General features: G+C 35.9%; 5 protein-coding genes across 9 annotated transcripts; 4 read left to right on the plus strand and 1 right to left on the minus strand.

Annotated features, from left to right (window-relative positions):
* The first annotated feature begins 1,723 nt into the window (after positions 1-1,723).
* LOC114711248 (suppressor protein SRP40) lies at positions 1,724-5,463 on the plus strand. The gene is made up of 2 exons (XM_028895617.1): positions 1,724-2,057; positions 4,793-5,463. Exons 1-2 carry the CDS (start codon positions 1,789-1,791, stop codon positions 5,283-5,285), a joined length of 762 nt encoding a protein of 253 aa, XP_028751450.1. The 5' UTR covers positions 1,724-1,788; the 3' UTR covers positions 5,286-5,463.
* Positions 5,464-6,957: 1,494 nt separating this feature from the next.
* Positions 6,958-12,242, plus strand: LOC114711250 (uncharacterized). Of its 4 annotated transcripts, XR_003737125.1 has the most exons (7): positions 6,967-7,089; positions 7,172-7,318; positions 7,967-8,119; positions 8,319-8,494; positions 8,610-8,756; positions 11,037-11,105; positions 11,780-12,242. XR_003737125.1 is itself a non-coding variant. In XM_028895619.1 (6 exons), exons 2-5 carry the CDS (start codon positions 7,187-7,189, stop codon positions 8,710-8,712), a joined length of 564 nt encoding a protein of 187 aa, XP_028751452.1. In that variant the 5' UTR covers positions 6,967-7,089; positions 7,172-7,186; the 3' UTR covers positions 8,713-8,756; positions 11,780-12,242. The 4 variants fall into 4 exon arrangements, 1 of the variants encoding a protein (XP_028751452.1); XR_003737126.1 differs by lacking the exon at positions 11,037-11,105 and having other exon boundaries at positions 6,958-7,089; positions 8,314-8,494; XR_003737124.1 differs by lacking the exons at positions 11,037-11,105; positions 11,780-12,242 and adding an exon at positions 10,940-11,030 and having other exon boundaries at positions 8,610-8,779.
* A 1,179-nt stretch (positions 12,243-13,421) lies between these two features.
* Positions 13,422-14,537, plus strand: LOC114711249 (uncharacterized). Its single transcript, XM_028895618.1, has one exon. It carries the CDS (start codon positions 13,658-13,660, stop codon positions 14,288-14,290), a length of 633 nt encoding a protein of 210 aa, XP_028751451.1. The 5' UTR covers positions 13,422-13,657; the 3' UTR covers positions 14,291-14,537.
* A 1,150-nt stretch (positions 14,538-15,687) lies between these two features.
* Positions 15,688-18,468, plus strand: LOC114711247 (uncharacterized). 2 transcript variants are annotated; one of them, XM_028895615.1, is made up of 9 exons: positions 15,688-16,125; positions 16,236-16,464; positions 16,579-16,643; positions 16,904-16,940; positions 17,035-17,100; positions 17,240-17,344; positions 17,652-17,805; positions 17,917-17,993; positions 18,074-18,468. In XM_028895615.1, exons 1-9 carry the CDS (start codon positions 16,019-16,021, stop codon positions 18,155-18,157), a joined length of 924 nt encoding a protein of 307 aa, XP_028751448.1. In that variant the 5' UTR covers positions 15,688-16,018; the 3' UTR covers positions 18,158-18,468. The 2 variants fall into 2 exon arrangements, with proteins under 2 accessions (XP_028751448.1, XP_028751449.1); XM_028895616.1 differs by having other exon boundaries at positions 15,694-16,125; positions 18,092-18,468.
* Positions 18,469-18,542: 74 nt separating this feature from the next.
* LOC114711242 (uncharacterized) lies at positions 18,543-23,348 on the minus strand. The gene is made up of 7 exons (XM_028895611.1): positions 22,466-23,348; positions 21,806-22,257; positions 20,740-21,173; positions 20,454-20,615; positions 19,700-19,775; positions 19,200-19,355; positions 18,543-18,990 (listed from the first exon to the last, which is right to left on the minus strand). Exons 1-7 carry the CDS (start codon positions 23,346-23,348, stop codon positions 18,853-18,855), a joined length of 2,301 nt encoding a protein of 766 aa, XP_028751444.1. The 3' UTR covers positions 18,543-18,852.
* Between the last annotated feature and the right edge of the window lie 1,896 nt (positions 23,349-25,244).

The following is a 25,244-nucleotide window of genomic DNA, read 5'->3' on the forward strand; positions in this document are numbered from 1 at the left end:
TTATCAGAAGCACTTTTTATATATACAAATTACTAAAAAAAAAAATAAGTTAATATAATAATTACAGAAAAAATAGATTTTATGATATATTTTAATTTGAAGAAATAAAATTGTTAATAATATGTTTTTTACCAACATAATTAATAATACATAAGATAATATAATTAATAAATAATTAATGTCTATATATATTTATAAAATATAAGATTAAATATATTTATAAAAAAATATGTTTATAAAAAAATAACAAGATACATATCATATAGGCCCTCACACTCTCCCTTTTTTCTCCAAAAGCAAAAAAATTTTGCTTTTTCCAAAACCATGGTTTTGGAGTCAAAACCATGGTTTTGACCCAAAACCATGGTTTTGGTTTTTGGAGAGGCTGTTTGGGTAGCATTTTCCCCAAACCATGGTTTGGGTCCCCAAACCATGGTTTGGGGTGCTATCCAAACAGAGCCTTAAGAGAAGTACCAGCATGCTTGATCATTCCCTATTTTTTAATCCAGGAGAAGGCAAACCATAAAAGATATTACTGTTTACAATCCTTAATACATAAAAGTTAGTTGGAATTTGAATTTCATCTTAAACATAAAACATTAATTTACTTTGTCTCTTATATTTCTCCAATATATCTCTATTGATTGTAAAAGGTTTCCATCAAAAGATAATTCCAATAGTCCAATGCATATTATTGACGATGATAGTTTAGGAAGACTAACACAAATTTGTGACAAATAATCAACTTAACTAATTTTTTTTAATATATTCAAATTAGTTATACAACTTTTATATCAAGAAGAGGCTAATAATATATAATGGTCTTTTATTTTTCTTCTTGGAGTTTAAAATTGGCAAGGTAAAATGCTGGTAAAAAGTGATAAGGGCAAAACTATTTTTTTGTTTTTTTGAAAATATGGGTGAATTTTATAATAATACTACCTCTCCTTCTTAATATAAAAAGTTAGTTTGATTTTTAATTTGGTTCTAAATATAAAACTCTAATCTATTTTATCTCTCATATTTATCACTTTTTTCAAGATAGTCCTTATAGTAGTTGCACATGTTAAAATGTTTCATCAAATGGTAGTTTCAGTCAATACACAAAATTAGTAAGGATATTTTAAAAAATCCAATAACTATTTATTAGAAAGAAATAATTTAACTAATTTTTTTTGGTGAATAACTACTTTTTTTTAATTTACTCAAATTAGTCAACTATTTTTTATACTACTATCCCTTATCTTTAATATAAGAGCTTATTTGATTTTTTATTTTGGTCCTAAATATAAAAATCTAATCAACTTTATCTCTTATATTTATTTATTTATTTCAAGATAGTCTTTATAATAATAGTATTTCCAGTTAATACACTTGATTAGCAAAGATATTTTAAGAAACATAATACTTATTTATTATAAATAACTAATTTAACTAATTTTTTAAAGTATAATATGCTCTTCCTGTTCTAAATATAAGACTCTTATACTGCTGGTAAAAAAAAAAACTCTTATACTAATGTGTATAAAAATTTTATATTTAAGACCGGATTGGTACTTAAATGAGTCAAAATACCGGAAGTAATACTAGTATTATGTATCCTATCCATTATTGACATTTTATCCAGTGTAGTTGTGTAGGGCTTTGGTGAAAGGGGAGATATCTGTTGCCATGTGCTACTCTCCGCCTATATATAATCTCAATCTATTCCCTTCCGTCTTCAATGCTGTCTGATTGAGCCCTTTTAGCGCCACGCTGCTTGGATTCTTCTCTTCGGATTCCCTAACTATGCCGATTGCTTTTCGATCCAACGGGGGCGTTTCGATCTCAGGATCCGACTTCACCCACGGTGTGCCCTGTACTTCGATTCGCGATCGGAGCTTCTCCCCTGAGCGTGACGAGGATTCTGATTCCAGCAGCTCATCTTCGATTGGTAGGAACAGTGATTCGTCCGAAGATTCTTCCGACCGTGAAGACTCCGGCGAGGCTGAGGCGCAGAGCTTGTTTAAGGGACCTCTGGAAACCGTAAATACTTTAGAGGAGGGTTTGCCTGGGAAGTAAGTTCTTTGGTGCCTTTTACTCTTCTGGGATTTTGTCAACATCTCATATCCTGTCCTTTAGCTAGTCATATTAGCGCGTTTGTATTGTATCATTGAATTAGTGATTTAGATTTTTGCCGATTCAAGAGCTTAGTAATTGAAGCCCGATGTACTCGCCTATTTGTTGCCGCTTTAGTATTTTACCTTATATTGATGCTCCCTTGGTTCTTAATAAATTCGAGTTCTTGGAATAATAGTCGGTGAAGACTTGAGGGAAAAAACTTGTTTACATGTCCTTAATGTTTTCATTTCTTCCACGTTCACTTTTGTTCGATAAACCCTTATTGGTTAGATTTGTAGCCATTCATTCCTTAGTTATTGCCATGCAGTTAGTAGACAGAAAATACGTACGATCCAGGAGAGTAGTTCGAGGTGTCCGTTATCTTCTTTATACCTTGTTTTAGCCCCGCGTTTTTTTTGTACCGTTCTCGTCTTCTCTTGGTCTTAACGTATGCTCAACTGTGTGGGGGTGTTTGGATGGAATCAAAACCTGGTTTTAAAAGTGTTTTTACAGAAGTAAATATGCGGAGGAGTTTGTCTCGATTCTGCACTTTTGGGTGCTTCCAAAACGCCCCCTACCGACTGTTAATTGTCAACTTGTGCAGTCCATTCGTTTTAGCTACGCAACAAAGTTTGCTGCAGTTATCCAATTTGACATGGATTAATGCAGTTATTGTTGTTTTATAGATGTTAGCATGTATAGATGGTATTTTACTGTGTGCCTTTAACGCATTACTGGTGATTCTGGTTAATTAACGGGTGGAAATATTCTATTCACCTCTTTTATTTTATCTTCTTTTTAAGGGCAGCCATACGGTCTAGCTCAATACGTTTCTAACTCATAAATTGAGTAGCATAGGGTATACAACTATATATTCCATTTGCCATTTGGCATAAGCTTCTGGAGAGGATTTCTTACCCTTCTTAGCTGGCTGTCAATTTCTCGTTTGATTGATGTGGCCATTAATTACGGAGGATTCCGGAAAGTGAGAATGAAAGTGAGGATTCAAGCTCATTCTCCTAGAAGGAAAGAGTGAGAGAATGTCCCTTTTTTGTTGCAGATATAGCCCCATCCTTTCTTTTCCTCCTACTTGGCACAGAGTAGAAAATATCTCCTCATCCGTCTTTTTCATTTTCCTAATTTTATTTATTATTTTAAAAGAAAAGAAATGGATCAAGAAGAATAGGCAGAGGAGGAGGCCTGTGCTTGGTTGAGTAATGCGATGAAAAAGACAAAAACTTGGTAATGTCACGTTTGCAAAACTGGAATGTTATCCATTGGGTATTGTGGAAAGGGATGAAAAGAGACCAAAATACCTTTTTGTTCTATCTGTTTGTTCAGATTCCATGTTAGCAAGTCATGATGTGGCTTGTTTTACCTAACACAGCAAACTTTATTTATCAATTTAATGGTTTTTCTAACATAATGGATAAATTGTATGAACTTGGGAGTTTGGCCAGTCAATTATCTACTTCTGAAGCTAAGTATTGAATTACGGAAGCCCCTAAGTGGAAGTAGGTTCTGTGCATTTTTGCCAAATACTTGTGTTGTGACTCTGTTTCTCTCAAGACTTAAGACTTTAAACTGAATAAATGCACAGAACATAACACTCCATGCAGGAGTTTCTGTTTCTCACAAGGTCAGGGGTTGGATGACTTTGGTTGAATTAGATTAAGTGCAGACTGATCTTGAATTGGTTATAACCGCTTAGAGGCATAAGTATTTCCTGCCCATTTTAGAAATGCTTATTTGGTTAGAAGGCTTTCTGGTTCCTATACTTGTCACTGAGAAGAATGACTTGCTCCTGTCAGAAATCTTGCAAAACCAATCTCAATGCTCACCTGACAAAACTTAGGTGCAACTTTTAGATATTTGTTGCAAAATTTGTAGATATTTTTACCGTGCAGTGTTCCATGAGTATAAATTTTCTGTATAAAAGAAAATCCTCCCATTGTACCCATTAGCTAGTAGGATTTTGGCTGCACAGCGTTTCTTGATTATGTATTTGGAGGGGGGGGGGATTCCTCCAACGTGTAGGCTATCTCGTAGAATCTGATAGCAAATACTTACAGGACTCCTTGCAAGTCATGTCCAAGCTGACGATGTTGACCTTTGACTATTTTGATACTTCAATTTTGTGGCATTCTCAAGTACAAGTACTTTCATAAAGGCTTCAACTTTTTTCTTAAGGAAAAAATTATCTTCTCACAAGTCTGGGAAAAATAAAATATGAGCTTTGTTTTGCTGTGAGCCAACACTCTAACAATTAGGCCTTTGTAAGGTGTTCGTGGTCTTTGGCCAGCTCCATTATACTCAAGCCTTTTAAAAGTTGGCTGTCTTATTTTTTCGGGCAACAAATAGACGGCCATCTTTAATTAAATTTTACTCCTTTCCTCATTTATACTTTGGCTTGATCACACCTATTCTTTAACGAGGCATTGTGAAATCATAAATTTTCCCTTAGTGATTGGGGCATTCGTTATTCCTGCGTTTTAGTCCACAAGTTATTCACTCACTCGTAAGGATAATAATAGCACAGATTATTCTTCTGGCGGGAAATATGTTCATTGAAGAAGCTAAAGTTTGCCATATCCGAAAAAAAATATTAACTCCAGCTGCAATAGACTGGCCTAAAAGGCTTTTTGATGCATCAATTGCATAACATATGTTTTTCGTTTTTTGTGTTATCCAGGAAAGGCATTTCCAAGTTTTACAGCGGCAAGTCCAAGTCCTACTCAAGCTTGTCAGATGCCACATCCGTTGCTTCTATCCAAGACATAGTAAAGCCGGAGGACCCTTATGCCAAGAAACGCAAGAATTTATTAGCTCATAGCATGTTTATGAACAGGAGCCGCAGTTATGCATCTAATCTTGGAGGAATGCCGAAGCGATCAGCTAACCTTGGTCGAGGAGCATCTTGCATTGCTTTGAGTAGCTCCAGTAGCAGTAGTAATAGTGAGGAGGGGACATCATCATCAATATCGCCTCCTTCCTGTCTTCCGCCTTTGCATCCAAAGGCAAAAAAGTTACCGGAAAATCCGTCAAAACCTTGTCCTCCCAAACCTTCTAAAACTTCTCCTTGGCGATCTTACTCCTGGTCTGATCTGCAGTCTGTTGCTTCTGAGGCTCATGATTTATCTGGTTTGGCAATTTGTAGCGGAGACAAAGACAACAAGATACATTGAAATTTTGACCAGTTTTAATTGTATCAGTTTATAACTGGGGGGTTTTCCAAGTTCAGTCACGTTTCTGTTATGTAGTATGTATTATCCGAGCGACTCCTTCTGTCTGAGTTGTAGAGGCTTGTATGTATACTAAGGATTAACATGTTATGAAATATATGAGCTTTTTCTTCCTTCCGCTAACCTAATGATTGTATTACAGAATCTATTTGAGAAATCCTCGAGAGGGGGCAGGTTCATGGAGATTTTTGCCTATTAGATTTAGAACCAGATAAGCATCACATCAAGTGATTATTCAATTCAAGATGAATTTGAATTGATAATTATTCGCCCTGGATGAGTGTTTTCAAGGGTAACTAGCTGCTTGTTAAAGCCTGTTGTATGTTGGGGAGTGTCAATTCCTGGCATGTGTATTGGGACCTGTAGACCTCCAGGTGCCTGTTTCTCTTTGGTAAAGGGGAGAATATGGAAATGATTTTTGGGTGCCTTGTAAGGGAAATATCAAATGATAAATGTTATTTGAGTATCTTAAAAGGAAATTATTGACATTCTCAAAAGATACTTTGTAGTTATTTGATCAGGGAAAAAAGATACTCCTCCGGTTTTTAATATAAGATCCATTTAACTAATTTGATTAGATTAAGGAAGTTAGGTAAGTTGGTTAATTATAAAAAATATGACATGTTTTTTCTAAAACACCATAATTATCTTTCTTAATACCCATCTTCTTCTTTCACTTGATTATGGTTGAGAGAGTATCCATAGGGGTAATTTAGAGAAAATTGATAAATATAATAAATAGGTCTTATATTTAGGACTAAAACCAACTCAACAATTGGGTCCTATATTAAGGACCGGAGGAGTATTTAAATATCCTCTAATAATATTAATTTTAGTTAAGTATTTCGAAATTTTGAGTTAATTTTTTCAGTATGGCTTTTATATTTTTGGTATGGGAAAATGTACTTAAATATCCCAAAAATACCCATAAAGAAACACTTAGTACCGGGGGGTTTATTTTGCTTTTATATATCTTTAAAGTTTTATTTTGTAATACTTTTATCTTGAATCGTTATCTATCGTTAAATTTGATCATTAAAAACACTAGTCTAATTATATAATTTAACGGTCAAACATAATAACAGATAACGGTGATATAAGAGCAAAAAAAGAAAAACTTTAAGATACTAAGTACTCATTCATGAATACTTATGTACTCCTTTGGTCCTTAATATAGGACCTGATTATTGAGTTGATTTTCATCTTAAATATAAGATCCATTTCTCATATTTATCAGTTTTTTCTAAATTAACCTTATGGATACTCCCTCAATCATGATCAAGTAAAAAAGGGAGAGCGGGTATTAAGAAAAATGATTATGGTGTTTTAGGAAAAACATGTCATATTTCTTATAATTAACTAACTTACTTAACTTTTTTAATCTAATCAAATTAATTAAATGTGTCTTATATTAAGACCCGGAGGAGTAGTATTTAATCACCTTATTTTTTTTTATTATTGATCTTTTGAAATATTGACTTGATTTGGTTTTACAAAATTATAGGAATTGAGTAATTTTGTTGAAAACAGATGCACTGCGTAAGTTTTTAATGCTGGAGAAAAAAGACGGTAGAACCGATTTAATAATTAATAAGAAAAGTTCTCTTTTGCAATCTTAACGACTTCGGACTCGACAATCGCTCGGTGGATTAGTGTTAAGGCACCAGACCGGGCGTCTCCGTGCGGAAATAGCAGATATCGTGAAAGCATCAAACTTTTATCTCTTCTGATAAGTTCAAAGCTAGAAGTATGGACAACGAGAATCAAAATTCAAAATTTTTTTTTTCATCCCCAAGAGAAATTCGCTTTATATTGAGTTGATTCTGCAGCTCTGCTTGTTCGATATGGAATCGGGCTCGAGCATGGAAGAATCCACTTCGTGGGATGAGCTATATAATATCAATTTGATGCCGTCGGAGTTCTTCCTTAAGTTCCGGAAGGAGACACAAGGTTTTCGAGTTGGTCTTAATATGGAGGTAATAGGAACTTTTCGATTATCGGACAGTTCGAGTTTATTTTTATAGACGATTCAACTTAAATTGCGAGTGAATTACTGTTTCGTTTGGTGTTAAAAATTTCCTGAAGTTGAAACGATGCATAATCACGCTGCCAAGCGCTTACTTGTTCCGTTTCTGGCTCAACGGATAAGGGTTTCTAGGTCGAAGTGAGTTTGCTACTGCATTTTCATCCAATATTACAGTAACGCAATGTAAGGATTGTTCTTTTGCGAGACATGTAAACATGCTTTTGTTTTGCGTCATTCGATATCCGAATTTCTTTGTTCGCTGGGAGCGTTCATGGTGTTGAGGGACACGTTTCTCTTATAATTTCCAAATATCCATTGAGTGAGGTGCTAAAAATTGTTATAAGTTTACGCGTTTAGACGTTTTGGTTGAACCTATTTAAAGATTTAATTGTTGATATGTGGGATGCATATGGGATAAGGCTTGTTGTTATTTTACGGATTGGTTCCTTGAGTACTCTTCGTGCATCTTCTGTTGCTTTCAACGGTTCCTAAGACTTAGTTAGATCTTCTCAGCTTATATGATTCGGATCTTCTAGTGACTAGTGAATCTTATGGTACTTGCTAGTTTCTAATTTGTTGAGATACTATTTTGGTGCAGTTCTACAATGCTCCATGCAATGAATATCAAGCAAAGCTTGTATTGAAACCTTTGGCACCTGAATGGAAGTGGAAATTTATTTGTGAGCCTATTCATCGTGACGTTCGCATCCTCTCGAAGAAGATCCCAATAACCAAATTTCTGAATCTCCAGGTTTGATGATGATGAAATTTGTTCATTTTCTTGACTAAATTGCTATATCTATGTTGATTGGTGAAATGTGTCTAGCATAATTTTAAATATAACATTGGATGTGCTGGGAGAGTATGTATTGACTTCAACCGTGGCACATCACAATAATGTGATTGCTTCATAATATCATTATAGTGTTTTAACCATATGAACAGTGCAGGTTGGTGTGGGACACAATTTTCAGATGCATGCTACTGGGTGGAAATGGAAGCTTACGACATGTTTGGGTGGGGATGGTGTCTCGCGGATTCGAAACAAGACAACTCTTGGCTTGTTTCCTGGCTTTGATTTCCGGTTTGGATGGAGGGCAGATTATGTTCTTCCAGAGCTTACTGGGCAAGTTTTACAATCTTTTACACTTCTCCAGGAGATGCTAACGATTGTATTGTTAAAATCTGAGATACATTCATTCATCATCTGCAAATATGACTCTGAGATCAATTTTGAACAGAGCTCTGGGAACTGGTGAGCCATTGTTCAACATGAACTCAGGACGATTACAAGCATCACTTGATAGAGTTGAGGCCATCTTAACCCACAGTGATGCTGATTGATTCAAGCAAAGAAGAGGCGATAACAACAAGAGAAAGTATACCAGGTATAACCTTCATTCCTCCAAGGATGCTGTTAGATTCTGCAAAAGAGAGAATAAGAATGGGGAGATAGAAGGGAAGAGAGGGGAGAGAAGAGATGAGAAGGTAGGAGAGAGATGTGTGTTATAGAGAGAGAGAGAGAGAGAGAGAGAGAGCCTAGAATCAGTATCTGAAATCCTAGGAGAGAAGAAGATGGAAATTCCTGAATAATTCCTGAATAATATACTTCATTCACACCTAATGTCATCGTACAATAGATTTAAATAGGCTGAAAACATAACTGAGAATAACTGACTAGTAACTTCCTAATAACCTCCTACATTCTAGGATAAGGATTATCAATAACTGACAATAACTAATATTTAAATAATCCCACTGTAATAGTCTCAAAGGATAACTGAATATAACCACCTAAAATTGAAGATTACAAATAACTGAAAATAACTAATTTGTAAACTGCCCCTGATATTGGACTCTATCATTACTCTCCCCTAGGAAATACGCCTTGTCCTCAAGGCAAAATGTGGAAATTGGGTAGCTTTTAATGATGGGTTCGAATCTGGGGCTCTTAGATGAGGGTCTTCCACTTCCTCGGTAATCTCCATGAGTTTGAGAGAAGCAGGTTGGCACTTATGCCCAGGGACAAATTTATCTCCACACTTAAAACACAGCCTTTTGTCTCTAAAAAACTTCCTATCATGGTCTGAAATTGTTGCGTTGTGGGTCATTCTTTGGGAAGTTCCAGTAGTAGTTGGTAATAGTTGCTTTTGGGTGTTGAAACTTGACATAACAACTGGTGCGTTCACAAGAGCAGAGTTTGAACACAGCCTGGGAATGTTGGCGTCTTTATCTTCCTTGAAATTGACACTGCTCTCACTGCCACATGTAACTCCAGATCGCTGTCCATAACGACTCACATTCTGATTTTGTAACTTGGCTTCAAATTCAAGAGCCAAGCTTGCAGCCTTGTAAACAGTTCGGGGTTTCTGAATTTTAACATCTGACTGCAGTTCTTCCTTTAAACCATTGATGAAAACACCTAATAAGCAATGCTCAGGCCATCCATGCACTCTTGAAGACCTTCTAACAAATTCCTGCCTATATTCTTGCACGGAACCCAATTTTTTGATGCTACAAAGGTACACATCAGGATTCTGAAATTCAGCAGGGCCAAAGTGCTCTTGAAAAATTTGAATCAAGTCATCCCAATAATTGATAGATCTTCCAGAAGAAACCCATGTAAAAACATCTAGTGCATCACCTTCTAAGTTCATGGCTGCCACATCAACTTTAAGGTCTTCAGGTGTTTGATAATACCTGAAATATTTTTCTGCCTTCATAACCCAGCCTCTAGGATCACCTCCTTCAAACTTAGGAAATTCTACTTTAGAGTGTGGGCGTTTAGAAGGATTCTTTTTCCACCAAAGGTTGTCATGTTCTTCATCATCAACTTCATGAATCTGTTTCCCACTATGGCTTTGGTTTCCTTTAGGTGCTTGAAATGACTTCTGTTGCTTCAAAGTAGTCATTTCTGTATCTAAATTATTTAATTTGGCCATAATGGCTGATAGTTGTTGGGAAAGCAGTTCTGTAGAGGGAAGGTCAGAAGAATTGGTGGGTGTAGACACACTGTGAGAGGGGTTAGGATTTGGCAGGAGAGGCACATTGTTAGTGTTTGATTGGCGTGTGTTCACCATAATATCCCAACAGGTCCAGAAAGTTTGGGCTCTGATACCAAAATGTTAGATTCTGCAAAAGAGAGAATAAGAATGGGGAGATAGAAGGGAAGAGAGGGGAGAGAAGAGATGAGAAGGTAGGAGAGAGATGTGTGTTATAGAGAGAGAGAGAGAGAGAGAGAGAGCCTAGAATCAGTATCTGAAATCCTAGGAGAGAAGAAGATGGAAATTCCTGAATAATTCCTGAATAATATACTTCATTCACACCTAATGTCATCGTACAATAGATTTAAATAGGCTGAAAACATAACTGAGAATAACTGACTAGTAACTTCCTAATAACCTCCTACATTCTAGGATAAGGATTATCAATAACTGACAATAACTAATATTTAAATAATCCCACTGTAATAGTCTCAAAGGATAACTGAATATAACCACCTAAAATTGAAGATTACAAATAACTGAAAATAACTAATTTGTAAACTGCCCCTGATATTGGACTCTATCAGATGCTCCACTATATGGGTCAGTAAATTGTAGCAACATCCTCTAACAGGACATGGAACGCATATTTAATACTAGAAGATGAATTTTTCAATGTCTCAGATCTCGTTCTTTTGAACTTTCAAGAAATTTGAGCCAAAGTTTATTTATGAGTATGCTTCCTTGTATCAAGTATGCTTTCTTTCTTCTTCTCCTTGGTTTTTTTTTAATTTTTGGGTTGATAAAAAATATGCATTGTTTCATTATCTTGAGAATCAAAAAAATCTAGTTATCGACAATTGAGAAGTGTTCATCATTCATCATCCTTTCCAAATTATTGCTGGTTCTGATATATATTGTTAGGTGGTGGTAAGGAAGGTAAGACTGATGGTTGGGAACATAGTTGTTCTTATGGTTGTCAAATGTGCATGCATTCACCCTCCCACCCGTGCAGGGCCTGAAGTGCCTGCACGGTTTCTAATTAATTATGTTGTCAGCGGCCTTTACTTGTGTGATTGACTGTAATGTTGCTGCATTTTCATCTTTGATTTAAACTTTGAGATACTGCAAGGCTTTTAGTTACTCTAGCAAACCCCCCATTTATTTGTACATCATGGTCTGTGCTTGTTTCTTAGCTATTCCTGAGCACCTACTTTTGGCATATCATATATGGTTGATTTAGATCTTTTTCCTGTAATGCAACCCCTATTCAAGAGTAACATAAAAGAGTGGAAACTTAGAGAGGGTCTCTCCCCCTCCCTCCCTATCTGCCTCCCTCCCCCCCCCCCCCTCTCACACACACACACGTTTATGCTGTACGTTATCTCCTTCAGAATGCATACCATGCATTTATTTGTTAAATGCAGAGGACCTCGATGCATCTCACACTGGCTCTGCCTCATAGCAAACAATGGGCAAAGCAAGATTTATCTGTGATGAGGGAAATGGCAAAAGGAATTTGAACTTTGAAGAGGATACCCTTATTGGTCTTTGAAAAGTGTGTCAACTCTTTGGTCTTTACATCTTATCCTTACATGATTCAATTTTTTAGGGTTTGGTATATATCAATGTGTGGGTTTTTCTGTGTCTGTGCAAAACCAACTCAGGAACGAAATGTCTCCTCCACCTTTAATGTTAGTTTTTTTAGAAGATATTTTTTATTGTTTTTTTTTTTTAAAGCACTGCGGCTTATCCCCTCATTCTGAATTATGCCTGGAGACCAAGAGAACCAATACTAGCGATCTTATTACTGTCACTGACCATTATATGAAAATTGAAAACCCAAAATATGGTTATCAAAAGAAATGATATTTTGTGAATGAGGCTTTATTTGGATATTTTATTGACAATCTCATTCTGAAGTTGATTATTTTTCTCTCGCCATGAAAAGTTGATTAATTTTCTTATTATGATCTTCGGCATTTTACCTTGTGTTTAATTTAGTCTTGGTGAATTATTAACTGTGTTGCTATTTAGTGACATAAACCTTTAATATCATCGAAGTTCTTTTGAATACGCAATGCCTGTGTTCTCTTGGATATCGAAATGAAGTGTGGAAACCGTCAACTTGCTCCGAATTTGTGGAATTATGGATTTTTTTTTTTCCATTTTAGCAAAAAAGAAGTGTAAATTTAATACCATAGGGAACGCTGCAATTTAGGTGCAACTGTACAAGGGGGAAGCGGATAAAAAAAAAAAATGCAAGAAAAATTGGTCTGGTCCGGTAAACCTTCGAAAATTTAGATGCCCTACCTTAATGCTACTCCAGGTACCTAAAACCAGGGGCAAGGATAAGGCAATGTCCACATATTAAAAATTATTTGTGTGTGTGAGAGAATATATTTTTCATTTTTATTCTCATTAATTAGATGAGTATTAGTTGGGTAGTAATTACATTGGAAAATACAATTACTCTAGTTGTGGATAGTAGTAGATAATTAAGCGGTATTTTTAGGAAACAAGGAATTAAAATGTTTATAACAGTGTGCGATATTGTATATGTTGACAGAAGTTAAACTTATTTTGTTGCTTATATGAAGGAAGCAAGTATTTGTTTCTTCATATAAATTTAGGAATTGAAATAACGGTTCGTGTTCACGATAGAATTTGATTTTCATTGATTTAAAGGCTAAGAGTAAAAAGTAGTTTCTGTGTTAAACTTACAAATACAAATTTGCAATTAGACTAATTGAAATTTTCTATCCTTTGAAGTATTAACAAACCTGAAAATTTCATATCCCCACCTTTACATCGATCAACACACACACACACAAAATACACACACACACACGTGTATGTATGATATGATCTGCAGAATGGCGTATAGCATGTAGAAGTTGTGAATTTAAAAACTCTAAATAATACAATTAGTCAAAAATATATGAATAATTCTCACTTTTTTATTAAATGTAATTAAAAAAAAACTTACGTATGAAATGATTTTAGCCTCAGGGGCATACACGGTATGCCCCACCAACAGAAGGTCCTAGTCCCCATTCCCCAAAATACTCGTTGCGTCTGGGCCATAGGTGCAGGCATCATGGTTTGAAAGGCTCAAGAGGGAAATACAAAGAAGATTGACAGCATCAAAGTTGATAAAAGTGCGCCCTTTATTTTGGCCGTTACATTGAGCCCCCAACGGCTACATTTTCAATTACTTAACTTATAAATCCAAATTCTCCTTCGTCCTTCTTCGCCTTCAAATCAAACCGAGAACCTCTCAGACACCACACAATCACAAACAAATGGCTTCTTCTTCCAAGCTCAGAAGAAACTCCTGCTCCTTCACAGGCCTCCTCCTTTCCTGCCTCAACTTCACTCTCTTCATTCTCTCAGCCTGCTCCGTTGCTCCCACCGTCCTCCTCCGCATGCCTCCGACTTCTTTCGGCATGGCCTTCCTTCTGGTTTCTGCAATCTCCCTCCTCTCTTCCTTCATCGGCTTCTACTCTCACCTCACTCATTTCTGCTTCATCACCCACACCTCCCTCCTCCTCGCCTCCCTGGTCTCCCTGGTCCTAAGCATCCTCGCCCTGTTCACCAAGGAGAAAGCGAGCCTCTCCCTCTTCAAGTCGCCTCGCGACCCAAAAGAAGCGAAGCTCCTGGTGAGGCTGGAATGTGGAGCTCTCATGGCCATTCTGATGCTCCAGATAGTGGTTCTGGTGCTGAGCTGTGCAGTGCATAACTGCTGGGTGAAGGATTACCAAGAACTGGGAGCACAGAACGAGGCGTCGGCGAGGAAAAGAAGCAAGAGGATGGCGAGAGTTCAGGAGGAATCGATGGCAAACGCGAACAAGATGGCGGAAGTGAAGGCCAAGGAATTAGATGAGAAAATGAAGAGCAAGCATGGACAGTGGGTGAAGACTGAATTTGAACCTTGAAAGAGCCTGCCTTTATTATTAGTTAGCTTCTCCGCAACTAATGATCATGTTCTTGAGATGTACAGTATCCCCCCCCCTTTTAAGGAGTGGTTGATGTTCCTATGTTTGATTGGTGTTTTGTTCCCAATGGCCTATTGGTATTGTTCATGCGGATCACTAATGGGTGTGGCCTTTACTTGTGTGAGAAGCTACCAATGTGACTTTTCTCTCATCATATTAGTATTTTGAATTTGAATTGAGTTTGGTAGGTTTTGACTTTGAGAATGAAGAAATCAGTCATGTGCTGCTCCTTTCTTGTTACTTACAACATCGTTTATGTTCTGATGAAGTAGGTCGGAACATTTGGGTTTGAGGATTTTAATTGGTATGACAGGAACTCCAAGGAGTTAAATCAAAGTTTATCAGAAGCTTGGTCTAAAATTCCCTAAAAATTAGCCTTTTATGATTACATTGGCAATTGGTATCCGGAATTTAATGCAAAAATTGTTTTTGATGCTTTTAACTCGTGAAAATTCTTTTGAGGGTGGTAAGAATGAGTTAGATGTGAGTTATATCCTTTTAATTTATTAAAGAGAAGGTAAAAACTTTATTTATTGTATGGACATAGTATATGTTTGCAAGGAAATATTTCAAAGAACTCATAATGGCAAAAATCTCACCAACCAAACATGATAAGCTGATTACTTAATTAAATTACTATATCAAAACAGGTCCCCTTGTGGGCTTGAGTAACATCAGCACTAGTATTAATTACAGCATAATTATGATGTTTGTCCATCACCCATTCAATGAGTACTTATCATACTCTTAATTTTTTTTAATATATAATATATGCGTGTGCTCGAGTATTAAACAAAAGGAAAATAAGAAAACAAAAAAATTGGGATGCCGACATCTTAACTTTTTCAGTGGCGTTTATCATGGGACAGATTTTGCCGCTGGTTTTGTTGTCAAAAACCCATGTTCTCAAATAATTATTCTAATTATGATTATTACTACCTCCGGTTTTTAATATAAGATATTATTTGATTTTTATTTTGGTTCTAAATATAAGATCTTAATCCATTTTATTTCTAATATTTATGTATTTTTTTAAGATAGTCCTTTTTACAATGGTAGTTCTAATCAACACACTTGATTGACAAGAATATTTTAGAAAAGATAACACCTATTTATGACAAATAACTAACTTAATTTTTTTTAATCTCCTCAAATTAATCAACCAACTCTTATAATTAAGACCGGAGGTATTTTTTTTTTCTTTGTTTAGAATAAAAAAAGGGATTTTATAGTTGGATTAGCTGTTGGAATAATAAATAAATGGGTTGCCTCTGTGGCTTGAAAGCGCGGAACTTTGGCAGTCTCTCGCATAAAAATCAGCCATATCCAATATCTCGCAACCAAACGATTGAGAGGATCCGTCTTTTATCCATTATCCTCTTGCCTGTCGCACTCACACCCTTCCGATTACGTCAACTCTCTTTCCCTTCCTCTCTCCGCAATGGAAAATCAATCGCTACTTCTCTGTTGATTTGGATTATTTGGATTTGAAGCGCATGCTTTCTGTATTCAGCTTTCCGCCTTTTGATTTCTATCAGCTTGGCCCCTGTATCAATACGGGAGCATTAGTTTCTTCTCCATCACTAGAATCATTCCTTCTATTCGAGGTTTACGAACAAAATATTAGCCTTCCTTTTTCCGGTACTGTAAACCCTTGAATCTGGAAGCATGCCTCCTATGTCCACAATCTCAATTCAAAGATTGAATTCTGAAGGTTTCGTCAATGGGCATCCGATTCGCCACAGTTTCCCGAGAATCGCTGCTTCGTGGACTATGTGAGTTTCAATTTTCTGTTTGCTTGAATTTTATGTTATTTTATTCTGAGATGATCTTGTTGCTCGAAGCTAATCAGAGGTGGTTTCTGTTATCTCTCTAACGTCCACAGGACAATGAGAGATCCTAAAAACTTCAGTAGCGGAATGAAGAATACCATGGAAGACCTGTCAATGCAGCTTTCAATTTCAACGCCACCCGCTCATAAGGTGGAAACTCTAAGGTCTGGCGATCTCCGTTTCGATCGATTGCAACCCTCGGATCATGAATTGGTTGGAGATAAGATTCTTGAGTTTGGCCAATTTGTTGCTCGAGATGCCGTGCTTGATGAAGAGTATTGGGTATGTCATGAATTGAAACTGAAAGCCTGAAACTATATTATGGAGCTTGATGGAGTTTTCGCTTGCTTTTGTACATGTTGATTTATTTTTGCGATTTTTTTAATGCTACGGCAGACAGCAGCCTGGTTAAGGGCAGAAAGTCACTGTGAGAATCCAACGCTTGCGCGCCATGACATCCGGTATATAAGAATGATCCTTTCATAAGCGTCCTTAGTTTTCACTTTCAACTTTCATTTATTAAGTTTCATTTATTAATAGGATAGGATTGGTAGCACCTTTGCGTCGTGAAAAGAACAATGACGAGTTTAGAGATCACTTGTGTTACTTTTCTAAAAGCTCACAATCAACTAAAATCAAGATGGATATTAAATAAATTCAAGCTTTGCTTTGAATTATAGTGAAAAGTTGGATGCACTGAATCTTGCTATGCTTTTTTCAGACACATTCATAATTACAAAATGAGATTTGCAGACCAGGTAGGGGTTTGTGCTAATAAATTTGTTCATTGTTAAACTATGTACAATGAGATTTCTTTCATGAATTTCTAAAGACGGGCTTCCTATTACCTAGGAATTTAATGCACTAAAGAAGCGGTGCCAAATGCAAAATGAGCAGAAATGCACATGCATTATTGCGGTAAAAATTATCATATCTTCTGAATCAGTTGAAAATGAAAGGCTGCAATTTACTAATATTGCGCTGATTTTATGCAAAGTAATGATTAGCCCTGAATGTGTGCGTTTAACCTTACATTGTTTGGAGTCAAGTTTATCAGGTGAAGAAGGAGCATAAGAATGTAAAACGCCCGATATTGAAGAGCGTCGTAGGAACGCTTGATTTGAATATCCGATATTTGCTGCAGGGAGAGACTTTTCCCGGGGTATAGTACTTCCTTCTTATTGAGATACAACTACGTCTTCTGACCTGTCTAGACGGATTTTGATGCTCTGAGGCATTTGGTATGTCATTGTCTTAATTTTGACACCTTAGTCGTTTTGCCGAGGCAAATAGAAGGTCGCTCTTGCAAAACCGGATGTTTAAACTGAGTTTTCTTAATGTCATTTACTCCAACGGATAACCAAGCATGCACCAAATCTTATACCCTTGCATTCATCCCGGCACCATGGAAGGGGAAATGACATGACAATGTACCAAGTTCCATAACTTCGATGTATTCATTTGTGCAGGAACGGGTTAAGGCTCCTCGATTTTGCAGCATCGACAGAACAGCACCGAGCAGATATGGCTACATTGCAAACGTATGTGTTGCGAAATCAGCTCGTCGTCAGGGCATTGCAAGCAACATGTTGTACTATGCTGTTGCATCAGCAAAAACTAATGGTAGTTTTAAAGTTGGAGAGTAATTTGACTCCTATAGTATACAACTGACTGATGATATGTCTGTGAATCATGAAAGAGAACTTACCGTATATTCCATGATTTATTGAGCAGGTGTGGAACAAGTATTCGTTCACGTGGACAGAAATAACACAACTGCACAGAATTTGTACCAAAAGATAGGCTTTGAGGTAAGCTCAACACAATCATTTCTACTTCTTGCACTGATCTCTTTAAGAGTATTCCTTCCCTACAAAAAGCAGTAATGCAGCTTCCTTCGCCTTTTCAGATGGTTGATATGGCAAATTCTCAATTATCGAAGGAACAACTATTCTTGCTTCGTCTACAGACATAAATACTCTGCATTATTTTGTTTCTGAACAACTGTAAAGTTCAAACGGCTGTACCTCCTCTCTCTCCGCACTTGTTGGGAGGTATAGCGCTATAGTCTGTATTGTAATTTAGGTTTTCATTTCTTTTTTCTCCATTGTAAAGGAAAATGGTTTGTCAGTCTGTATTCTTCCTGAATCAAGTTTCAGAAAGACCAAACAAGTGTATGCTTTCACAGGTTCAAGAAAGCAACGAGTGTCACGCTCGGGATGAATCTCCAGAGAAGAACAAAAACATATATTGCAACCCCAATAGTAATCAGAACCCTAGTGCTTACCTCCGCTTTCTACTTGCTCTTTTTATATGTCGTTTCCTTCTTTTGTGTATGTGATCAATATCACTCAATATGCTGAATATGAAGAATCACTGGCAGATTATGATACTTTCCAGAGAGAGAAAGATAATTAGTTTATACAATTGACTGGGCTGGGACCAAATAAAATTTATGTAAAAGCCTAAAAGGCAAAATCTACTCCTGCAAATAGAACAATAGAGTGACAGAGTCAATCATGGAGAAGCATTTACACAAGGGAGGAACCAGAAAGGACAACCTATAAGTCAAGGAGAACTCTTCAGTTAGAGCCACGGTAATGAAGAGTTTTTACTGTGCGAGTTCAAGTTTGTAGTTCTGGTTATGTCACAGGCCACTCCTATTTTTCATCAAGTGGCTGGAGAATAACGCAAAGCACCCTGCCGTTCAGGATCAGCCACTATGACATGTTGCAGTAAAGGAGACATAACGCAACCAATGATCTTAACCTCCCGATTTGAGTGGCCAAACAGAAAATTTTCTGTTATCTGCAAAAATATTCAACATGTAAATGTCCTCTCCGATGAATTGTTTATCTATTCTCTATAATACATCAACTCGGTGAAATCCAATAAGGCAGCAAGTGCTCCATATTCATCTATCTTAAAATTAAATTTTTCAACACATTTTTTCCAATAAAATAGCAGTCAATCGAATTATAAATTATGCAACGCTCGTCTTGTAAATAGTATAGGACCTGGGTACATCCAAATACTTTAAGCAGTCTCAGCGACAAGCAGTTATCGACGATGAAGCCCAAATGAGCATCTGTGAAATTTCTGCACCATGATAGGTCCAGAGTATGCAAATTTCTTGCACGGCTGCCAAGGGACAAGGCTGTGTCATGGCCAACCTGTCACGCGTAAACCATATAATCAAACCTTGGTTCACATTGATCAACTTAACAACAGTACGAGGAAGGGAGCCCAGTGAAAGGCTTTGACAAATACTAAAAATATATATATATAAAAAGAAAAATCACACGATAACCCAAGAAAAGTGGCACCACTGCTTATGACTCATGAGCAATGGGATTTCCGTAAATTTTATATTGATTTTGATTATATTGATGATTAATAAACATGGATTGATGAACCAATGCGTTTACCAATTACCAAAAAGCAGCCTTATCAGCGGAGGAGGGTCCATGTGCATGCCAGCCAAAGGAGGCTTGGAGACAGGAGGGAAAAAACGTACCTTTTTCACGTTATTGAGTGAAAGTTCTTTCAAGCACACTCCCGTGGTCTCCAGAAAAGCCGCAATGGCTTCATCACTGAGATACAAAAGATGTTCAATTTGTTCAACTCTTTGGAGACATAGACATTGCATGCTAATAAAATACTACTTCTCATTTTTAATGTAAGACACAGTTGACTAATTTGATGAGATTAAGGAAACTAAATAAATTATCTGTTTATAGCGTATATTACGCAATCTCTCTAAAATATTTATATGCATCATTAAATTATATATCAATCTATAAGTCAGATAAATTAGTTTGGAGAGAAATAATTACTATAAATACTTTAAACCAATATATTTACCTTTATTAATCTTTTCAAATTAGTCAATTGGATCTTATATTAAAAACTGGAAGTAGTACTAGTATAGTAGTATATATTTCTGGTCTTTTTTCCCCAAAACAAAAGATGAATACAAGATGTTTTCAATTTCCTTAGTACATATGAAAAGCTAAATGGCAATTCAGAGATTTCCAACGGTACATGCAGATGGAAGCAAAGAAAACTGTCCTAAAACTTTAACAAGCTAGAAACTCATCTGAGTCAACTCTGTAAATGAGCAAATTGGTAACAGTGACAGACAAGAATGGCAAAGCATAAATAAGAAGTGCATGGTCAAAATTTAAACGTCAGGTTAACATATGAAGCCTACCAAATGCAAAATGATGATGATGATGAAACACAGAGAGAAAAGAGAGGAGGGGCAAAACCTGAATTGATTGCGGCGGAGTCTCAGTGTATGAAGCGCTCGGCACCCATTTGCAAGATATCCAATGGATGAATCCGTTAATTTGCACAAGTTCATGAGATCAAGTGAGCATAATCCAGGACAGAATTGAGCAATAATTTTAACTGATGAATCGGTCAATTTTCTACGCATCAACAAATAGAAATCAAACATTTAAGAAACAAACAGCTTCTGACAATAATCACAACGTAAGCAGACATTCAGATTTAACACATTGAATTAAATAGACTGGCACAAACGGTACTCACTCACAATCCTTCAAGACAAGTTCCTTCAAATTATGACCGCGTTCAGTCACAAAATTCTTGATAAAATCATCAGAAACAGTTTGGATGCCTGCCACTGACAAGACTTCTAAATGTTCAAAGTTCTGCAGTTCTGGCCCAATTAGTGCAGCATTAATGTTGGGGCAATCATCAAGATACAACTCTTTAAGAAGTGATCTTAATGAATTAGCCAAAACAAATACACTGAGAGATGTGAGAAGGGAGCATTGGCTAAGATTTATCGATCTAAGAGCCGGAGTGGAAGAAACTAGACTATGCAACCCCTTGTCTGAAAGACGGCATGCACCGCTGAGGGACAGACTAGTTAGTCTAGGTAACTGGTTTGGTGATCGTGCTAAAGTAGCAAGTACCACGTGATCTGGGGTGCAGCGGCCACACTGATCAAGTTGCAACACCTATTCCACAGGTGAAATGAATAAACTATTTCAAAGATCGCTTACAATTCAAATCAAGTGAAAAGGTGATACTTATAATGATATCAATCGAGTTGAGTCAAGTATAGTGAACATGGGCACTAATTGAAAGGGAGTCATCCAATATTGACCAGAAACCAAATTATTTGAAGGGCAATCAAAGTTAAGATTATCTTTTTATTCTTAAAAGCTGAAGCCCACCATATGAGTATTTCAGTATGTTAGCCACTTAACGGATTATCAGAAATACAGTTGCTGAAGGACAAGAGTTAAATTAAATCACATCCACTGCCTATGCCAAGCCAAAACGAAATTGGTAACAAAGCTCAAGTAAGCCTTTTCAGCACCCATCATAACACATAAAACAATCCTATGTATGCACGCTTTTGCGTGAGTGTTTTTTTTTTTTTTTGGGGGGGGGGTGTTGTGACAGCCAAATACCTCCAACATCTCTCAATACAGAACAAACATTATTTTCATGTTTATAGAAACCCCCTAGTTATTCTGCGATGCAAGTTAAAGATCATACTCAAAGAACATACTGAAACCTGAGTAAATGACACAATATCCAAAATACTGAAAAGTTTGAGTATCAAATAATTTAGAGAACATACCACCAGATTAGCAGTGTCACATGATTGAAAAGCTTTTATAAACTGTTCCTCAGTCATCCATGAGCAATCACTTAGTCGAATCTCTGTGGGGGATCCAGTAAGAAGAAGTTCCAAAAAGCGACTGTTCATTTTTCGAGAATCACAGACCAACTGACAAAGTTGGTGCTTCAGAGCATCTGGGACGTTTTCAAGAGAAACAATTGCATCAGCATTCTTGGCAAGTAAATCAAGGCATAGTTCTTGCAGCGAGGGAGCCGAGACTCTAGCACGTATTTGCTCTTGATTACTCCTAGGAGCCCAATTAATGGATGCAGGTAAATTTTCTGAAGAGTTGCAGCTCATTTGCCTACTTTTCATTCCTCGATTTCTAATTGTTTTCGTGGCTGTGGAGAAAGGACCAGACCATTCTTCAATTTCATTTTCAATATTAGCCTTGGTAGAAGCATGAACATCTTTTCAGCTGGTGTAAAACGAGCAAAGTGAGCAGCATTGCCTTTGCTATATCCCGGAAATTTTCCATGAGTTCCCTCCTCCGTGAAGCCCTGTTAGCATTTCTCCATTGTTTTTCATATTGTAAATCTACATTACAAGCTAAATGTGACGCATCTAAATTTTCGATATCAATCAAATTGATCGATTCCGATTCTAATCCTAAATGACATTCATGAAAAACGTTGCGGAATAAATCGCCATTGTCCAATACTCCCTTCCCTTTCTCTTCTCTGCTGAATCTCCTTTGAACACCATCACCATTATCATCCCAATTGGGTGCTTCATTCATACTTGCAGTAACAATGCCCTTTTCGTTGTCACCACGCAACTCTCCCATACCACTTTCATCAACTCCATCAGAATCCAATGGTAAACAATCAGCCGAATTCATAAACTCTTTTTTTACTGTGTGAATAGTAGTATTTTGTGTTTCATTTTCCAAGTCCAAATTCAATGCGCATTCTTTTCTAGTGCGTTTAGCACTACTATTCTCTTCGCTGGGCCCATCCTTCCCAGTCTTATCGTCTTCATGATTCACAGAATCCAACGCTCTCTTCAGTAAATTCTTTTCTGACTGCCAATTCAAGAAGCGTTTGGGCCGATCATCTCCCTCACGTCCCGAACTATCAAACAAGACTGCTTTTTCCTTCGACCCAGAACTCGACGAATCCGTTCTTGATCGGTCTTGAACTGTAAATGACGCAGTCTCACATATTTTCGAGTTGGGTTCCTTCAAAATGATCGCTTTCTCAACCTTTTCGTCGGTTTCCAAGACCTTCAACCCAGTGGAACCCAAATTCAAACCCGTTCCTTGATCGTCCAATCCACCCATACTAGGAGCACCAGGCTTTGCAGTCATTTTTCTATCCACCGAGAACCAAGTCTCATTCAATAAAGAGGGCGATTCTGTGGTCAAGAATCCATCAAAATCGAAATTGAATTCAGGCGTGCCACGGAAACTCCAAGCCGGGGAAGTAGAAGTGAGCCCAGTGATCGGGGACCCTGAGGTGGGTGGGTCGGTTTTGGGAGAATCAGAAGAAGGGGTAGGCATGGGCGATGGGCGGAGGTAAAGAGATGGAACAGGAAGGAGGAAAGTTGAATTGGACGCGGATTTTGAAGAGGCCGTTAAAGATTGATTAAAAAAGTCAGGGATTTGAGTGAGAACATTTCCGAAGGACGTGAAAAACTGAGAAGTGAGAATTGAGAAGGCAGTCCGCGAAGATTAAGGAAGGAGGGAACGCAATAAATTTTGGAGGTACGCTGATGGCCCATTTGGTAGACTTCCACAGTTCTACGGTATATGTTTTTTTTTTTTTTTTTTTGCTTTTTGAAAATAATGCGTATGCTTATTTCATTCGGTGGATTTCCACTCTATTGTTTTTGTAAAATATTCTTTTATTTTTATATGTTTATTCGTTCCAGAAAAAGATTTTTATCCTAATAATATTCTATTAAAATATTCTTGACTTTTTAATTTCATATTTGAATTTCTTTACATATTTCAAAGCAAAGGACAAAGTGATCGTAAAAATCATTAATTTCTATCAAAGAAATTATAAAGGGGCATTTTTTTTGAAACAAAAACAGAAGTTTGAAATTAATAATATTTTGAAATGGATGGAGCGTAGATCACCTAATTAGCAAATTTGAATAGATTAATAATATTAGTTAATAGTTAAATTAATTAATATGATATTTTTTTAAATACTCTAAGTATCTTGCTTAATTCTCTTCCTACTTTTCTTACTGATTATTAATTAAGAAAATATCAATAGGGTTAATTTGAAAAAACTTTATAGACAAGTGAAATAGATCTTATATATAGGACTAACATCAACTCATCAATTAGGTCTTATATTAAAGATCATATGAGTATTAATTATTTACTTATTGTGCCATGGAAAACAATTTAATGTAATCTAACAACTAACAAATGAATATAATAAAAATGAATAAGTCATTTTTATTGAATTAAGTTTAAAGTATACAATTGGTTCTTTGACTTGAAGTTTTATTTTAATCTTTTAACTTTAAAAAGTATACTTTTAGTTTTTTAATCTTAAAATTGTTAGACTTAAATGATAATTTTTTATAACAATTATAGTTATTTTAAAAATTAAATTTAATATGTTGGTATTTGATAATATTTTATTAACATTTAAAATCTTGATATTATTATTTTTTATTAATAATTTTAAAATGAAAAAACTAAAAAAATATTTTTTAAAATTAGTGATTAAATTAAAACTGTGTGATATTAAAAGACTAAATATATTTTTTTTAAATTAATTACTAGACCTCATCAAACCCTTTAACGACCAATGTTGAATTCATAGGTTGATGCTACGGTCAAAGAAAAGACATTGACAGGCTGATGGGATATCTCTGTTAATACTTACAGAGGTTGTAGGAAAATTGACAAAACAAAAGTAAGTTCTTTGTTTGATCCACGTGAATGGTAAAGTTAGTTTATTATGACCCAAAAAAAAAAAAAAAAAGAAACAAGGAAAACAAGTAACATATGGTGAGTTGTAACCTTATTCAAGGATCTAGTTTAATTTTTCGATTTTATAAAGTAATTTTTCAGTTTTTCAAGTATTTCTGAAATAATAGTTTTTTTACGTAAAAAATTATAATTTTAAAAAAAATAAAACTTAATATATTAATATTTGATATATTAATATTTAAGAATATTTTATTAATATTTAAAATTTTAATGGCGTCATTTTTGTCAATAAAACTAATGGAGTTAAGGTTTATAAGTTTAAAAATATTTAATAAATTTAAAGGATCATAATAAAATTGTATAAGAATTAAATAATCAAAGATACGCTTTCACTAAAAAAATCATTTATTTTTTATAATTTTTATTAGCTTACAATTCAGTTTCAAAAATATAATTTGATATAACTTAATTTATTTAATTTTAGCCATATAATAAATCTAT

The sequence above is a fragment of the Neltuma alba genome, unplaced genomic scaffold (assembly GCF_004799145.2).
Source record: "Neltuma alba isolate B1F8T4 unplaced genomic scaffold, ASM479914v2 tig00011285_pilon, whole genome shotgun sequence".
Classification (NCBI taxonomy): Eukaryota; Viridiplantae; Streptophyta; class Magnoliopsida; order Fabales; family Fabaceae; genus Neltuma; species Neltuma alba.

Coding starts and splice junctions, on each gene's coding strand:
- LOC114711248 (XM_028895617.1), top strand. CDS start 1,789: ATGCCGATTGCTTTTCGATCCAACGGGGGCGTTTCGATCTCAGGATCC. Junction 2,058..4,792: donor GAGGAGGGTTTGCCTGGGAA/GTAAGTTCTTTG, acceptor TGTGTTATCCAG/GAAAGGCATTTCCAAGTTTT.
- LOC114711250 (XM_028895619.1), top strand. CDS start 7,187: ATGGAATCGGGCTCGAGCATGGAAGAATCCACTTCGTGGGATGAGCTA. Junction 7,319..7,966: donor GAGTTGGTCTTAATATGGAG/GTAATAGGAACT, acceptor ATTTTGGTGCAG/TTCTACAATGCTCCATGCAA. Junction 8,495..8,609: donor GTTCTTCCAGAGCTTACTGG/GCAAGTTTTACA, acceptor AATTTTGAACAG/AGCTCTGGGAACTGGTGAGC.
- LOC114711249 (XM_028895618.1), top strand. CDS start 13,658: ATGGCTTCTTCTTCCAAGCTCAGAAGAAACTCCTGCTCCTTCACAGGC.
- LOC114711247 (XM_028895615.1), top strand. CDS start 16,019: ATGCCTCCTATGTCCACAATCTCAATTCAAAGATTGAATTCTGAAGGT. Junction 17,101..17,239: donor AATGCACATGCATTATTGCG/GTAAAAATTATC, acceptor CAAGTTTATCAG/GTGAAGAAGGAGCATAAGAA. Junction 17,345..17,651: donor AGGGAGAGACTTTTCCCGGG/GTATAGTACTTC, acceptor TCATTTGTGCAG/GAACGGGTTAAGGCTCCTCG.
- LOC114711242 (XM_028895611.1), bottom strand. CDS start 23,348: ATGCCTACCCCTTCTTCTGATTCTCCCAAAACCGACCCACCCACCTCA. Junction 22,258..22,465: donor CCGCAACGTTTTTCATGAAT/GTCATTTAGGAT, acceptor CCAGCTGAAAAG/ATGTTCATGCTTCTACCAAG. Junction 21,174..21,805: donor GTGACACTGCTAATCTGGTG/GTATGTTCTCTA, acceptor CCTGTGGAATAG/GTGTTGCAACTTGATCAGTG.